The following is a 15,602-nucleotide window of genomic DNA, read 5'->3' as shown; positions in this document are numbered from 1 at the left end:
TGAAAAAGGTCTCATAGACATAGTCCAGCTGGCTGGACAAAAATGCACATCGCTCTCAGCTTATCTGAAGTAAAGCAAAAGTTACACAATAACAGGAAGATCGCAGTGGGAAAAGAATGTTGCAGGTGGGAACAGGTAACTACAGAAGAGAAACTAGGGGGAGGCTTGATATTTAGGCAACTAACCAATAATGAGCTTAACTTTTGTAATATGTATGAGCTAATTATAACAAGGCATAAAAGGTGACTGTAAGGTACAATAAATGAAGTCTGCTGATCACTCATATGGAGTGACTGTGTCTTCCCTCCGTCGCGACATCACCCCAGTGTTCAAATACCCTGGGTCTCCCTCCAGCTCCACAGCTCACTCCCAATCCAAGATTTCTTCCCAATGCACAAGCCCACTGCAGGCAGCAAGTCAACGACAGAGCCAAAAACGCTGCCAAAGCGCATCAAGCCCCAAGTGCTTCGGTCACCAACTGTGGTGGTGAAGCTTCTTCCACTGACCAACAGCGCTGCCTGCACATTTAAATGCCATAGAAAACGGTCAAATGAAAAATGTTCTGGCATCCTCCAAATCTATTCTGTTCAAAAGAAACAAAACTCTACTTGCTTTCCAGGGAAAACAGGACCTGAAATCAGAAGCGGCCGTTAGAGGAAATATGAGTCACATTGTTATACCCGGCTTCAGTTTTATCTGCACTTCCCCAGCCTGAGCAGTCACACTTTGAAGTGGAGAACTCCCTTTTTGGTGGTTAGATTATCACTGAGGAGAAAACTTTGTGCATTTGTTTTGTTGCCTTGTACTTTCTACAGGTGTATCACACTAGCTTTAAAGGTAAACACTTCCCAAGACAGGCTGAATGGGATTCTGTCTTTGCTGCCTTAAAACTTGAGCTGTTTTCCTCACTTCCCCTGCTTCCCTCAAAGACTGACGTTTTGGCAGTCACAGGTAGAAAATCCACTGTCTGAGAGCATGGACGTAACATAAAACTAATGCTTGTCTCAGTAAAACAGCTGCCTGTCTCAGCCAGGGATGATGCCACTCATTTCTGCGGTAGCACTGCTGGCAGTTGGGACCGCAGAGCCTTTCCAGCAAAGCTCCCTGTGAGCATCTCCAGCTTGTGGTGGAGCTGGGCTTGACTGCCAGGATCCTGGCTGGAGGCTTCAGAGAGGTGTCTTGACCTTGGCAGCATTTATTGCAGCCCCTGCTCCCTTTCATCAGCAAAACACAGGATAACGTGTGTGTTGACATATAGAACTCCCAACTACCATAAGGATAGCTCACACTAGTTATTAGATGAGGTCATTGGAGGTAAGGATTTTGCAGCCCCTGAGCAAACTCCTGCTTGGGCTAAGCCCAGCACTGACCCGCAGAGGCTGCCTGCGAGCCAAGACACAACGCTGGCACACACCTACAAGGATCTGGCAGAGGCCAGGCCATCCTGTGGAGCCTTTAGGAAAAAGCCCACGGGGGGGTGTGTGTGTGTGTGTGTGGGAACAGAGGCCGCCCCCACCAAGCAAACTGGTTCAGAGGACTGCTAAAGCACAAACCCCACGCTGCACAGCGGCTTCTGTAAATACATCAACCTCAGTCCCCAGAACAGCTCAGGCTTGATCCCTACAGCCTCCTCTGAGCTGCTGCTCTGCTAGGCAAAAGTCCCCAGGGACCTTTAAACTGTCACCTACTCACTCGTTTATGAACACAGTCTTTCAGTTTAAGCAGCTTTTTCCTTACTGCACCTTCACCCCCGCCCCAAGACATGCACCAACAGCTCCCAGCCCCTGCTCTGCAAGGCAGAAGCAGCTCAGCAAAGGTCCCCTGATCCCCCTGGGAGGCTGGCCACACCTCACCCTTCCCGCCTGCTCACATGCCAGACTTGTGCTCTAAATAAGTCAGCTCTTGCTCCCAAAAACATTTAAGATGCAGCTGCAGCCAAATCCCTAGCATAATATTCAAAATCTTTATCTTCTAAAAAAAACCCAAAAAACCCAAAACCCAAAACACCAAAAACACCCTCCCTTCAAGAGCTTGCCCCAGAAGAGGCAGAACAGGGAATACCTCCAGGTCCTTCACCCTGAGAAGGTTTCAGTATGAGGCAGTTCAGGGTTCAGAGATTTCTATTTCCCATCATGATTCTGCAGTCAGGAGTGACAAGGGCTGACGTTGCAGTAATCCCCCTCTCGTGTCTGTGTATCTAAATGAACTATGAAATTGGAGAGCAGGGAGTCCAAGCATCCTCACCTGTGCCTGGCTCCTGAGGCAGCCCTGCATCCATCTCAGCAGCAGGAACAGCTGCCCTGCATGATGCTGAACCTCTTGCCAGCTACTGCTCACTCTGCCAGCCCAAGTGTCATGACAAACCCAGTGGATGGGAAAAGAAAAAATGAAATCAAGGCAAAATGCACCCTCCTCTTCCTCTTCCCTGACCATCACTATTAGAGCAACAAACTCAAACCCCAACAGCTGGTACGTCTGTAAGGAACACGTAAGGAGAGGTGGAGCGGTGCCCTTGCAATCTCATGTGGCCTTTCTGGAGAGGACAAAGATGTACCATGTGAGACGTGCTGCGATGCGCTTGTGGTCAGGACTGGTGCGAATTAATATGGATCTGGTTTTGAAAGATCTTCAAGAGACATCATGGAATTTGATTTCTGAACTGCTTGCTGCAAGGCAAAGATGATGCACATCACTTAGTGGCATACAGTGGACTGTCCTCCGATACTGCCATCTGCACTGACACCCAAGAAAATCCTTTGAGAAGATCCCAGAGCTGCTACCGAGGAAGCTGGCAGCAATTAGCCTGGCCTGCATGATCACAGCCCCTCAAATCTCCTTCCTCAGCCCCTGCGTAAGCACTGCCACACGTTCAGAAGGAAAATACAGACTGCTTCAACCTCAGAGTGTGAGCACAGCCTCGGCGCTGGCTGCCAGGAGCAGGGGGTTGGGAAGATTTCACTGCCCCAAGCAGCTGCAGTTTTCAGAACATTAACACAAAGCAGACAGGGGGTACATTTGGGTGATCTGAGCAACCCCAGGAGCTTAAAACCTTTGCCAGGCAACTATTCTTCATAAATTGCACTCTGAGCAACAGCAGAGTCCAACAGACATTAACGCCCTAAAACTAGAAATACAGGGGAAAATTTTGTTAATTTCATTTTCTTCCTTCTTTCTTTGCTGGTAGGAGATTGCACACTTTTGTAATCTCCCCACATCCCCTTGGATGCGGGTCAGTGCAAAGGTGTCGTTCCTGCAGCAGCCAGCCAAAACCTCTCTGGACGACGTCTCATCTCTGCTTCAAAGAGGAAAGGAGCTGGGCAGAGCCCACCCAGCTGCCATCAAAAAGCCATCCTGACAGATACACAGAGCAGGCTGGAGCCTCTGACCTGGGCAGGAGCACCTGGATTCGGGGAGCTGTTACCAGGAGCGAGGCCCTTGCAGCTTTCTGTGTGATGCCTTGGGGAACTGGATGCCTGTAAGAGTCGGTCTAAAGAGAACAATATTGTCTCAACATTGCCAACACAGACCTGGAGGTGGAATGTGGTCCTTATGGACACCAAGACACAAAGACCCTGGGAAGGAGAACTGCACAGTACGAGGAGTACTGTGCCGCTCCCTGCCACCTGGGATTGAAGGGAACGACTACAATAAGGCCACATAACAGCTGTCCAGAAGATGGATCACAACTGTGGTCATAACAATGAACCAGAAAACAATACAAAAACACGCCTCCTGTCTGAAGCTACCCGCCTCTAAGGAAAACCGCGCCTCGGGCACTCTTCTTTGGACATGCATGATAACCTGGCTCGAGAAGGCGAAGGCTGGCAACAATCCATGGACCAGAGGGGGAGCAGGGCCTGTTGCTTGGCATAAAAAGATGCCTTCTAACAACTGAACTTTGGAGATCTTCCCCACCAAGGATCATGACGATCAGAAGGACCGGCGGGACGCTGCCTGGACCTGGGACCATAGGGACGCCTTGGACCCGTGGTGGTAGCTCTAATCCTCTTTCCTTTCCTTTTTACTTTACCTTTTATTCACTTTGTCTTTCTACCTATCGCACGCCGCTTTACGGGGAAACAATAAAATTGTGCTGTTTAATTGAAGCATAACCCCTTGGCGTGGTTACCTTGACTTTTGCGCTTCGAGATGATAGTTAACAAACCATCATGAGTCCACTGCGTGGACCGTGACAGCTCCCCAGAGTCCCTTACCACTACTCCCAGGGCTCTGTAATCCTTGACACTCCTCACACCGCTCCTGGCTGTATCACTAGTGCCCACTTGAATACGTGCTTATATATTGTCTTGAATTGGAGTCTTCTCATTTGTAAGATTTCAAAATATTACTAAGTAAATGCCATTCAGTCGAAGGGGAAACTGAAACAGAGATCACAACTTGTCTTTTTTCAAAGCAATATAAGGCCAGTCCACAGCAACCAGTAACATCTGTACCTCGTTTGACAAGGCCTTGCTGAAACATGAATTTGTGCATATCCTTTAACATCGTTGCCGAGTGTTTTATTCCTCCCTGGGCAGTAACTGTACTTGAGATGTGGCCTCTTTGCTGGGGACTTAGGCCATGGTGGTTTAATTATGGTTTATCTTAGAAGTACTTCTCCTCCCCCCGGTCCCTGGGCTTTCTTTTGCCTTTAGTTTTAAAGCCTGTCTTAACTGTTAGCCTTTAAACCTGAAAAAAGAATAGTTTTTTTCAGCTGATGTTGTTTTTCTTCCTCCAAACCTAGTTTTAACTACTCCCCAGACAAGCCTGGCTGCCGTCAGGTGTGCTTCTAAGAAAACTGGAGGCAGCTACAAAAATGTAGGTGGCCGCAGCCCTGGCAAGCGCTATGGATTTAAAAAAGTAGATGGTAGGTCTGAGCGTCTGCTGAGTCTTACTTGCATTTCATTGGGTTCTTCGCAGCTTCTCCCCTGGTGCTGGTGTCAGTTGTTATTTCAGGAGGAGGTGGCCAGGGCAACTTCCAAGAGAAAGGAAAGGGAAGCTTCAGTGAAACCTGGTGATGAAGGGTAGCCACCGGCAGGAGGGCAGGGTGAGCAGCCTCCCTCCCAGATGGGCCTGCGAGCGGCCAGCTGAACTTGCCTGCAGAAAACCTCCTTTGGTTCTGACTTTGCCTCTCTGGAGCGCCTGGGAGGAGGGCACACTGTGGGACACCTACTTTCCCCCCACGCTGCGGTGAAAAGCTGGGCATTTTAGGTGTTTACAAAGGGGAGAATTATGAGGCTGAGCAGAAGCCAAAGTACAGATTCTTGCAGCCAAGTGCTTAATAATTATTAGCTTTGCTGATGAAAACATATCAATGGGAAAGGTAATAAAACAAATGCCTTCAGCAACCAGAAAATGCCTTGTCCCCTAGAAGTAATCTTTTCAAAGCCTAGGATTGCTTTTTGCCATGGTCTATCAATTGCCTTTCATTTCCCCCTAAGAGCATTTTTGTTTATATGCTTTTAGCATTTGAAGTAATTATTTCTTAGAAAATTCCCACAGAAAGCTGGGCTTTGGAACCATTTGTGTTCTGCCAGGGCTTCAGGGAGCTCCATTGCTCTGCAGTCTGACTCTGTCACTCTGTTGCAGGTGAATTTGTGCATGCAGGCAACATTCTGGCTACGCAGCGGTTGATGCGCTGGCATCCAGGGGCTCATGTAAGTGGTTTTGTATCTCTTCATTCGTTCTCAGAAACAGCAGCCCACAACAGAGTGCTGTCCTCAGTGCCTCCTCTCTTTCAAGCTTGTTCTTAATGCTCTTCCTTATATTCTATGTCAACCTGAAGCTGGGTTTCATTGCCTGGTATTTCTTAGTCACAGAGCCCGCTCACACCTCTGCCCATGTGACTCAGGAAAGGTCTGAAAGTTCTGGAAATCCCAGAACGCTTCTGTAACCTAACTGTGTGCTTGTGCTTCAGGGTGGAATCAGTATCTCCTCCCTTGTAATGAGCACTTTTGCATATGGATTGCTGGAAGCAAATAGCGTGGTTTTATTTTGAAATACAAAGCAACAGATGCTGTCGAAGGCAGGATATCCAACAAGGCAGACCAATGATCAGATCTGCTTTAGAGGTGGACCTCCAGCCTTCCCTTTCTAACAGTCCTCATCCTCTTCCAGGTGGGGATGGGCCGTAACAAGACTCTGTATGCCCTGGAGGATGGGATTGTGAGATACACCAAAGAGGTCTACGTACCTCTGCCCCGCAGCAGTGAGAGCAGGGAAGCGATCTGTTGTCTACCCAAAGGAGCGGTTCTTTATAAAACCTGTATCAATGTTATCCCTGTCACAGAAGTAGGAAGCTTTAAACTCGTCACCATGCTCTGAGCCTCCTGCCTCACGTAGGGAGGGATGGGAAGGAGCGACTGGGACAGACCACCACAGCTGGACTGGCATGAGAGGACAATAATATTCTAGCTCCGAAGATACCAGTGTAGGACTTCTTTTTCTTGCTCCTAAAGCATGTGTGGTCAGTGTTCAGGCACTGGGATCACTCTGGCTGAGCAGACCTTCACCTTGGCTTTGTCCCCTTTGTCAAAGCAAGCAGCTGGTCTGTCTCCTTTGGTCACAGCACGTTTGCCAGAGAAGAGCGAACAGGCACCCCTGGTTGCTCCGCTCAGAGCTAGAGAGCTGGCGTTGGCTCCATGCTTGTCCTGTGCTGCAGGAGGGACGGCACCGCTGCCTGGGGTCTGACTTGCCTGTGTCTCGGCTGAGTGTGAATCTGGGTGAAGGTCTGACATTTGGCCGTTCCCTGCAGACCAGAACGATGCCACAGGCACTTCTGTCCCTGACACCATGGGTGGAAGCAGCGTGCTGAGGCCGAGGCCTCACACGGCTGTGTTTCACTGAGTTTGGTAGCTGAGAGGGGCCTGGAATGGGTCTGACACGCCACGTCTGTCCAGGGTCTCGGAGCTCATTACTGTTCCTGAGAAAGCTGAAGGGTGTCTCAAAGCATGCTCATAGGGAGGCGGCGTCTATTGAGGAGACAGGAAGAACATCACAGTGGATCAGCAATAAGCAGGAGATTATCCCAGCTCTTCTTACAGAGCGGATGACAAGGCTCACAACTGCCACCAGCCTGAACCGAAATTCCTGCAGCCCTCAGAGCAGCAGGCTGCTGGCTAGATGAGGTGAGTGCTTACACTGCTTTTGCAACACAGCAGGGCAAAAAGCCACTGGAGAGGCACATTCCCCCCACTGCCCCCTCACCCTCTCTGTGCTGGGTTCCTGCTCTTCCCTGTTCCCCTTCAAGGACTTGCTGCTAGTCACAAGGCCAGAAAAGCCCTGATTTCTGTTACGAGAGGACTGCTGCTTGCCTGCCTTTGACCAAGGATCGATTACTGGGGTGTATACAAGCACCTACAAACCTGGCTTTCTACCCAGGTTTTGACAGAGTCTCACTGCACAGCAGCAGGTGAGCCTCTGGGCTGTTGCTAGCCCAGCTCTGCCAAAATAAACTAACTTTCTCCCCGGTAATGAGCGACAGGAGTGGCACAGGGATATTGTGGAAGAGCCCCTGCTGTAGTTCATCCATTGCTCATCTTTGGGGCCTTACTCTCCTGTGCCCTCAGTGCTCTGGTTTCAGGGCAGGTATCGTTAGTTACAGCTCCAAACACCGAGCAGCAAGTGCTGACTATGCCAGACGTTATGGTACAACTTCAAGAGCTCCAGATCCAGGTAAATCAGTGAACCTTTAGTGCTGTGCTCAGGGTTTCAAATGTCTCTGTTTCGCTTTAGTCAGTAAGGGCTCTTTGTTCGACAGGAGGCTCTTGGGACGCTGCCGCAGGACTGGCTTGGCAGATGCACTCGCTTGTCTCTGTTCTATTGCAGGAGTGCAAATCTGAAATGTCATAACAGGCAAAGCCTCCTGCTTATAACTAAGCCATAAACACTTACTGAGGAGCATCCTGGAGGTGTCATGCAGGGAGAAGGGACCAAAAAACTGTGGAAGCCATACAGATCTAAGAAGAACATTCCCAGCTTGGGCTTGCACCGCGCGGATGATCCAAAGGGCCTGCCCTTTCAGCAGCAGCTCTGCCCTGCCTCGCGGCCTTAGACTTCTAATAAGTGCTGCTGGTGTGCCCTTTTCCCCTTAATTTGTGTTCCTGGTGAACTGCTGAGCTACAAGAAAGTTCAGCTGTTCCTAAGGAGAACGTACCTCCACTCATTTCTTTTTAAGTGTACTGACCTATATGTGCAAAACCAGGTCTTGTGTTCCACAAAGGTGCTTTACACCTTCTTCTGTGCTGACCGTGAAACTGAATTTGAAACTTTTCATCCTAAACAGATGCTGCACATCTACTTACTGAACAGTTAAGTGATGAAAATTCATGACAAAAGACAGCTGCAGCACAGGCTGAAGTATCTCACCCGAACAGCTTGTTTCTGAATGTAGACTATTAAAAAGATACTTGATTTATTCCTCACGTTCTCTGTCCTGTAAACTCTTTCATTACTGATCCCGCCTCCGGTTCTCGTCCTGCTCAGCCACCCCGGCACAAGCACTCCTGGTCGCGGTCAGCGCTGAGAGTCCTGCTTTTCGTGCTGTTCTGCATCCTCTGTACTTTGGCCGCCTGCAAGCTGACAGAGCTGCAACGTCAACCCCTGTGCATCAGCACGAACACTCGCTACGAGGATGTGGTAGCCGCTCTTCAAAACCATAAAACCCTGCAAAATATGCTACAACAGAACTCACAGCAGTGATTGTCCTGGACAGGCACTTACTTCGTCAGCATCTCCTTCCACCATCTGCACAGCCAGAATTCCTATGGAATTGCGTTCTGATGAAACTGCTTTTAATCAGTCAGCATTGGTTTGTTGCTCCACTCCACCCAGAGCAGAGGTATTGTTCAGATCATCTTTGCCATGCATGTTTCGCAGTTGGCCTGTAACTCCCATGATTTGCCCACGTTAACCGAAACTTGTTAACACTTCTTACCTCCATGGGATGTTTACCTAGATGGTGAGACACAGAAAGCTACCGATCTGTATGAGTGGAAAAAACCAGGCCTTGCGTTATCTGGGTGCCTATAGCTCTATCCTGGAGGTAGGAGGGTTTTAATACATATCCATTCCTTGCTCTCATTTCTCTTCGTGCTAAAATTGGTGATACAGCTGTACGGGAGTAATATATTAAGGCCTACTCCAGGACCAATTACAAGTGCGCAGGGTGGCTGCGCATCCGTATGTTGGAGTGCAGAAGCTGATGCACTGTTGAAAGGAGCTGAATTTTCAATACAACAGTTTTCACAGCAGTTTGTCTGAACTGGATGTTTATGTTGCTAACGCAGTTTTTTCACTCGGGTATTTCAGAAACTGTCAAAAATTATTTCAGAGTACGTGAAGTGGAGTTAGAAATCATTATTTTAACCAGCTAGTGCTGACAAAGCAGCTGCAGCCGCGGCAGGCAGCACTGGGTGGCACTGTGGCAGCAGCACAGGAGCAGACAGGCCAGGGCTTTGCTGGGGGAAGCTGTTGGGAAGGCTGGGGGGTTTGGTGGTTTGCACCTAAAGAAAACTCACCTGCACAAATGAATTTATAGTTCAGAGAAATCCCGAGGTCTGTCATATCCGTAAGAGCTTTGTGAGCACTAAAATGCAGCGTACGCATAATGTGAAGTGGAGGTTTCAGAGAATATCCATGCGACAGACTCCACTGAGACATCCTACATTAGTTACCAGAATTGCTCCCTCCCATCTGATACCTGGGATTGTTGCTGCTAAGAGCAGTGCCACAAGGAAACAGCCTGTAGCATTTCATCCCAAGGTCATCAAGGCAGTAAGCTGTCACCTTTTTGTAACCTAATGGTAAAACTGTGATTCCCCAAGTATCACAGAAAAAAGCGACAGCATGAATCAGAGGAGGGAAGGGCTGCCTGCCTCTGGCTTAGCAGCTTGTGTTGTTTTCTGAGCTTCCTTGAAACAGCTTTAGGCTTTGCTTTTGGTATTTAACTCGTCACATTCTTTAAAAGTTCCTTGCTTAACTCTCCAGAAATGCTCAGAAAAATGGCAAACAACATTCAAAGCAATATTTCCTCTCTGCAGACATTCCTGCCAGCATCTGTTGCTTTGCCGTCTTAAGCTTGCAAATGCCAGGCTAATAAGATTTACCAGTTCAGGTCAGAAGCGTGCTACTGGCCAGGCAAGGGCTCCCGCCAAATACCTGCTTTTTTCTTCAGAGTCATCGTGGTTCCAAGGGGTAACTTCCACACACTGGAAGCTTAATTCACCCTGGGCACTCATCTCTGTAAGTGCTGCTGCTGCAGACCTCAACTGCCCTTGTGTGCCTGTCCACAAGTGCTAATGGCTTTGTGGACAGGCAAGCATGTTCCCCAGTCTAAGTAAAAGAAAGCTTTTTCTGCCAACTGTTTAGACCTCATAATTCCAGCACATACAACCAGATTTCAAGACCCTCAATAGATTAAGCCATCTGGAGACTGAATCAAGGCAGTCTAAACTTATACCTGAAAATTGGTCTTACTCATTCCCATCTGCCACAGTGGAAAACTGAGAGTCTTATTTTGTGAGGTAAAGTTCTTCCACCTCACTCGAGCAGGTGCTGGGGGGCGCAGCACCATGTTGCTTGAGCATTAGGATTTCTCACACTGGAGGGAGAAGGTAACTACTTGCAGTTTAGGCTAGCAGTAGAAAGTATTCAACACATGGCATACCTGTCTATATTCCAGACAACATGTTACAAAGCAAAGTTTATTATTCAAAATTGTTTATTAAATAGAAGGAATTATCAATGCTATAAACAGTGTCCAATTCACGTTCTGATGATGTTCACCACCTTTCTTCTGCAAACTCCAGCCGTTCAACAATTTCATCCAACCTTCTTCTGCTACAATAAAGTCTTGAACTTGGACCTTGAACTTAACGTGGACCTTGAACTTTAAACTTGAACTTGGCACAATAACTTAATTATCTAAGCGTTTCTTCCCAGAACAAAACTGAATACCTAAACCAGTCAAACTGTAACAGCCTCATTCCCTGGGGCTATGGATTGTAATTCAAATAGAGAGAAGGGTTGTAGGAAGTGGTCTGCTGATAGATCTGTCGGGAGAGGTATGGTCTAACTGCCTGGAAGGTCCCGCCAGCACCACTGCACGAAGGGATGTTCACCAGCAGGTTTTCCCGCTCCGTCTCCGAGGTTAATCTGCTGTAGGCCTAAAATCAACAAAAAGGAACAACAGTGTCATCCATTTGGATACATTGCTCAAAAAAAAGTAATCAAAGCTAGGCACCTGTGACTGCTCTACCCTTTCACAACATAATTTTTCACCTGGTCCCTCCCTCACCAGGTCTCTTTTGTGAGCTGACAGGCTGATGTGGAACTAGTAGTGCTCCCTCAGGAGCCTGCTCTGTACAGCCAAAAGCAACGGGTGCCAAGGCATCCGTTCCTTTGCTGCCTTACTAAACATCTCCCACAGAATCATCATGTCAAATACCAGTTACATTATTTCTTCCACGCCTTACATTTGTTGGCTGTCCGCGCACAGTACTCTGTATTCCTGAGGCAATCTCACCTGGTACAGAAGCTGTGGAGAAGGGAAGGCAGCTGCAATAGCCTCAGCCATCGCAAAGTTGACCTGCCTAATTTGTTCTAACTGCCTCTTCCAAACTTGCAAGAGACCATTTACAACGTGATCCACCTTCGGCCCTCCACAGCACCCCGGACCCGAGTAGAAAGGGAAGTCCGTCTCCTCTTTTGCTCGCCTAGGGAGAACAAAGAATGGGAAAGCAAGTAAGACAATGAGGCTATGAAGAAAACCCTATCCCTGCATCTGTCATTGCATTGGCGTCAAATGCTGAAAGTCTGACCCTATTTTCTTTACATGCATTACCAGTTTCCTTGCTTGAGACCCAGATTTCCTCCTGAAAAGGGAAACAATCCTGTACTTGGGAGCCATCCTGACACAAGCCAACATGCACACAAAGTGGTACGTTGACATGAGAGAATTCCCTTTCTGTCAACCAGTTAAAAATTGTGGTCCTGAAGTACAGCCATGTAGCTGCTGTTCCCTCCAGTAACTGTGAAAGTGCAGCCTCTACGAAGACATGGCCAAACCTCATCTGCCTGCTCACCTGAATGGTGCTTCAGCTACAGCTTTTGTGAACATGGTGACAAATTCTCCGAGCTCCTCCCAGCTCTCAAACATCTGGATTTGGACTTGTTTGGACACCTGCAGATCCACTAAAGCCTGTAAACCACGAAAGGAACAATTAATCTTGTCACACCAAACAGCACTCTTGTCTTGAAACAAAAAAGGGTCACAGCTTCTTGTTACAGGATAAGACCAGCCACTCTCTCCCCATTTTGGGAACAGTTAATTTAAGGGACTGAAGTATTTAGGGGGTGGTGTGCCTCCTGCTGGTTAATACTGGTTTAGTGACATTCCAGCTGCCACAGCTCTTCAGTGGCAAGCTCTCATTTCGTGTAGCCCATTTCTTGGAACAGTGTTCAAAGAAGAGATGATGGCTGCATGCCTGTTTTACAGGTACTTACTTCTTCCACATCCCTTCTGGTTATTCCCGGATTTCTCAGGCTTCCCTGTTCCTCTTCTTGGTTTACACTTGCTGCCGCCTGTGGTGGTTTCTTTTTTGACTGAATTCTGAGAAACCCAAGAAGAGTAAAGTAAGACTGGGAACTCATTCACAGGTATTCCCCAGTGGTCACTGGGGTGACAGGCCGGAGGGGCCTTTGCCTGTGTTTCTGTATAATAGGGGAATAGTTCTGTGTGGGATCACCCCTTGGGCTCCAGTCTTTGCTACAAGGAATTAATGTAAACACCTATGGCATTTGTCAAGGCCAGAGACAACACAGAAACTTTTAGAGGGAAGGATGTTCAACCTGAAATATTCTTCTACTCCAACTACTGCCAATGCAATAATTTTCTGAGGCATCGCCTCCATCATGTAAGTCACATAGCCCGACAGGGTCGTAAGCTGTCCCGCAGAGCCCTGGGCCACCTACAAAGAGCAACAGAAAAAAAAGGAGTTAAACCATTCTGAGATGCACATTGTGATAAACGCAGTCACGATTCATGACAAAATAGAATATTGTGTGATAAGCGTAACTGTTGTGCCCCTGTGTACATCTAAAAGTGTTTGTGACCATTATAACCTGTATCACAATTGTAATGAATAGGCGCATGTGCTTCTCTTTTAAGACAATGTAAAAACTCCCCCTTCCTCTGAGGCAACCGCTATTAGAAAAGCACGCTGAAGGAGACCCAGCAGGAGAAGGTGTACCCTAACGACCCAGCGGAGAAAGAGCAGGACAAACATCCGCGAGCGAGAAGAGATTGGTCAAGATGCTGGTATAAAAGACGCTGCTTTTAGGACTCAGGTGTGCGTGTGGTGGAGCTAATTGAGTTCTCCGCACACCCAGCACTGTTTTTGCTTATTGTTTCTCAAGCTAAATTGATTGAACCCAAAATAAAATTGTTTTAATTGTTATCATTTATAACGACATGTAAGTGCATCAACCTATGGCTCTGATTCTACAGATAGGTCTGCAGATGAAAAATTGTTTGCACTGCTCTTTGGGGGCAAGCAGGCAATACTTGATCTGGTATAAATTATGGCAGAAAATTTAAAAACCATCACACTCGATCTGACCATGTTACCTCTTCAAAAATGTGTGAAAAATTGTAACTAAGAAAGCAAGCTGGCCAAAACTTTGTATTGTACAACCCGAGTGGTTTTGATCCACCGATGGCTTCCAAAAGCAGATTTCTGGTTTACTGAAGCCATGGCTCCATCCCACATCAAAACCTTCCTGCCGTGAAGAGGGATGACAACCACCACTCTTCTAGCAAGGCATGTTCAAGAGCACAAAAGTTATAAGCACTCTTACTTGTTTGTAATTGTAAACCATGCCCATAAAATCCTCCAGCTGAAGCACAGTCAGGACACGTTCTTCTTCTACCCATTCAGTTCCTGCATCCACCTGTTCAGATATGAAAACAGCCAGACCAAGGGTGTGTTTATAATTCACTCAAACCAGTGCTCCCACTCAGAGGCAGGGAGAAGACAAGAGGGGTGTTTATTTGGCCTGCTAAATACAATGACTAATGAGTGTAAATAACTGGGGGGGGGGGGGGGGAGGCAAGAACATTGAGATTTTGCTTGCACACCTGAATTTTTCGCCTCCAGCTGATGCTGCACGGAATAGCTTGACTAGCCTCCACACAGCAATACTTTTCAGCCTGCAGAGCCCTGAGGACATGCACTCCACCTGCTTTCTGTAAGAGAACTGAAAGCAACACACAGGTCAGGCCTGCAGAGCAGAGACAGCGCCCAACACAAAGGAGGTGCAGGCTGTCAGGACAAGTACCTGGATCTATCACCACGGCAATGCGTTCCTGGCTCCTCCCTAGCTGCTGGGCTTGTGGCATTTGAGCACGGGCATTCTGCTCCCTCCGCTGCCAAGCATCACCGCGGGCTGCCCCACTGCCCTCCGCACCGAGCCTTGCCTTCTTGGCGGCGGGGGCTTCTTCGAGGGACCCGCTGCTGGCCGTGGAGCTGCCAGGCTGGCCTGAGGGCTCGGAGGGAGAACCCGCCAGCAGGCACCCGCAGAGTCTCTTTGCGCCGCGGGGGCTGTTTCGGTTGCCATCGAACACTTGTCCAGATGGCACCTGGGCTACCAGCGGCTCCCTGCTGCCGGGGGCCAGCAGGTGGCTACCATCACTCGGGCCAGCTAGCGCCTCCGCGTCCCTGCCGCTGGCGGGGGGGGGGCTCAGCAGCTGCCATCCTGCTGGCCAACACACTCATCCTGAGCCTGTCACGTAGAGGGATGAATTCCTCCTCATCCTCCTCCTCCTCCTCCTCCTCCTCCTCATTCTCCATGAACACACCCTCATCCTCCTCCAACAGATAATTCTCATAATATCCGTAGCCGTACTCATGCTCAAACCCATCACCCCCATCTTCCTCACTGTCCTGCTCCTCGCTCTCGCTGTCCTGCTCCTTGCCCTTGTTGTCCTGCTCCTCGCCCTCACTGGTCTCCTCCACAACCACTTTGACCACCATCCCCTCCTCGGGAGAGGCAGTCGGGGGCTGCCCCTGCTCCGGCTGGGAGGCCGGGGGTGGAGACGAGGGCGGCATTGCTGCCGGGTGTAGCAGGGAGGTTCCGGTAACCAGCCCGTCCTCAGACTCCGAGTCGCCGAACATGTCGTCGAAGATGACGTCGAAGCAGCGCGACGCTGCCACGGTAACGCTGCCACGGCAACCCTGCCGCGCCGCCCAGGCAACTGAATCCCCAGCGCTGCGGCGCCCGCTGAAGCCACCTCGGCCCAGCTCCTATTGGTCCAAACCCGCCGGCAATATGATGCTCTCGGTCGGGCCTATCACAGCCCTCCGCTCGCGTCCCCGCGTTCCCGCGGAAGGATCTGGCCAAGCACAATGGCGCCGCTCGCGCCGCGGCCGCCCGGCGGAAGGAACGGACCGGCCACTGCGCTCTGCGACCTCCCAGCGGAAGGAGAAGAGCAGCGGCGGGAGGGGAAATGGCGGCGCTGCGGCGCCTGTGTGAGTGCGGGGGTATCTGCCGGTTCACCCCTCCGCGGGGTGGGCAGGGGTCCGGCTGGGGCGGAGGCAGCGAGT

General features: G+C 49.3%; 2 protein-coding genes across 2 annotated transcripts; one reads left to right on the top strand and one right to left on the bottom strand.

The window, feature by feature from the left end:
- The first annotated feature begins 3,480 nt into the window (after positions 1-3,480).
- LOC130159449 (39S ribosomal protein L27, mitochondrial-like) lies at positions 3,481-9,251 on the top strand. The gene is made up of 4 exons (XM_056361119.1): positions 3,481-3,993; positions 4,745-4,867; positions 5,590-5,657; positions 6,118-9,251. The coding sequence occupies exons 1-4, from the start codon at positions 3,924-3,926 to the stop codon at positions 6,322-6,324; spliced, it is 468 nt and encodes a 155-aa protein (XP_056217094.1). The 5' UTR covers positions 3,481-3,923; the 3' UTR covers positions 6,325-9,251.
- Positions 9,252-10,689: 1,438 nt separating this feature from the next.
- On the bottom strand, positions 10,690-15,173 carry LOC130155618 (crossover junction endonuclease EME1-like). Its single transcript, XM_056353066.1, has 9 exons — positions 14,858-15,173; positions 14,338-14,769; positions 14,138-14,256; positions 13,858-13,950; positions 12,850-12,968; positions 12,505-12,610; positions 12,084-12,199; positions 11,525-11,714; positions 10,690-11,165 (listed from the first exon to the last, which is right to left on the bottom strand). Exons 1-9 carry the CDS (start codon positions 15,171-15,173, stop codon positions 10,995-10,997), a joined length of 1,662 nt encoding a protein of 553 aa, XP_056209041.1. The 3' UTR covers positions 10,690-10,994.
- Between the last annotated feature and the right edge of the window lie 429 nt (positions 15,174-15,602).

The sequence above is a fragment of the Falco biarmicus genome, chromosome 1, assembly GCF_023638135.1.
Source record: "Falco biarmicus isolate bFalBia1 chromosome 1, bFalBia1.pri, whole genome shotgun sequence".
NCBI lineage: Eukaryota > Metazoa > Chordata > Aves > Falconiformes > Falconidae > Falco > Falco biarmicus.
The sequence above is the reverse complement of the archived record's forward strand: the minus strand, read 5'-3'. Positions and strand labels throughout refer to the sequence as shown.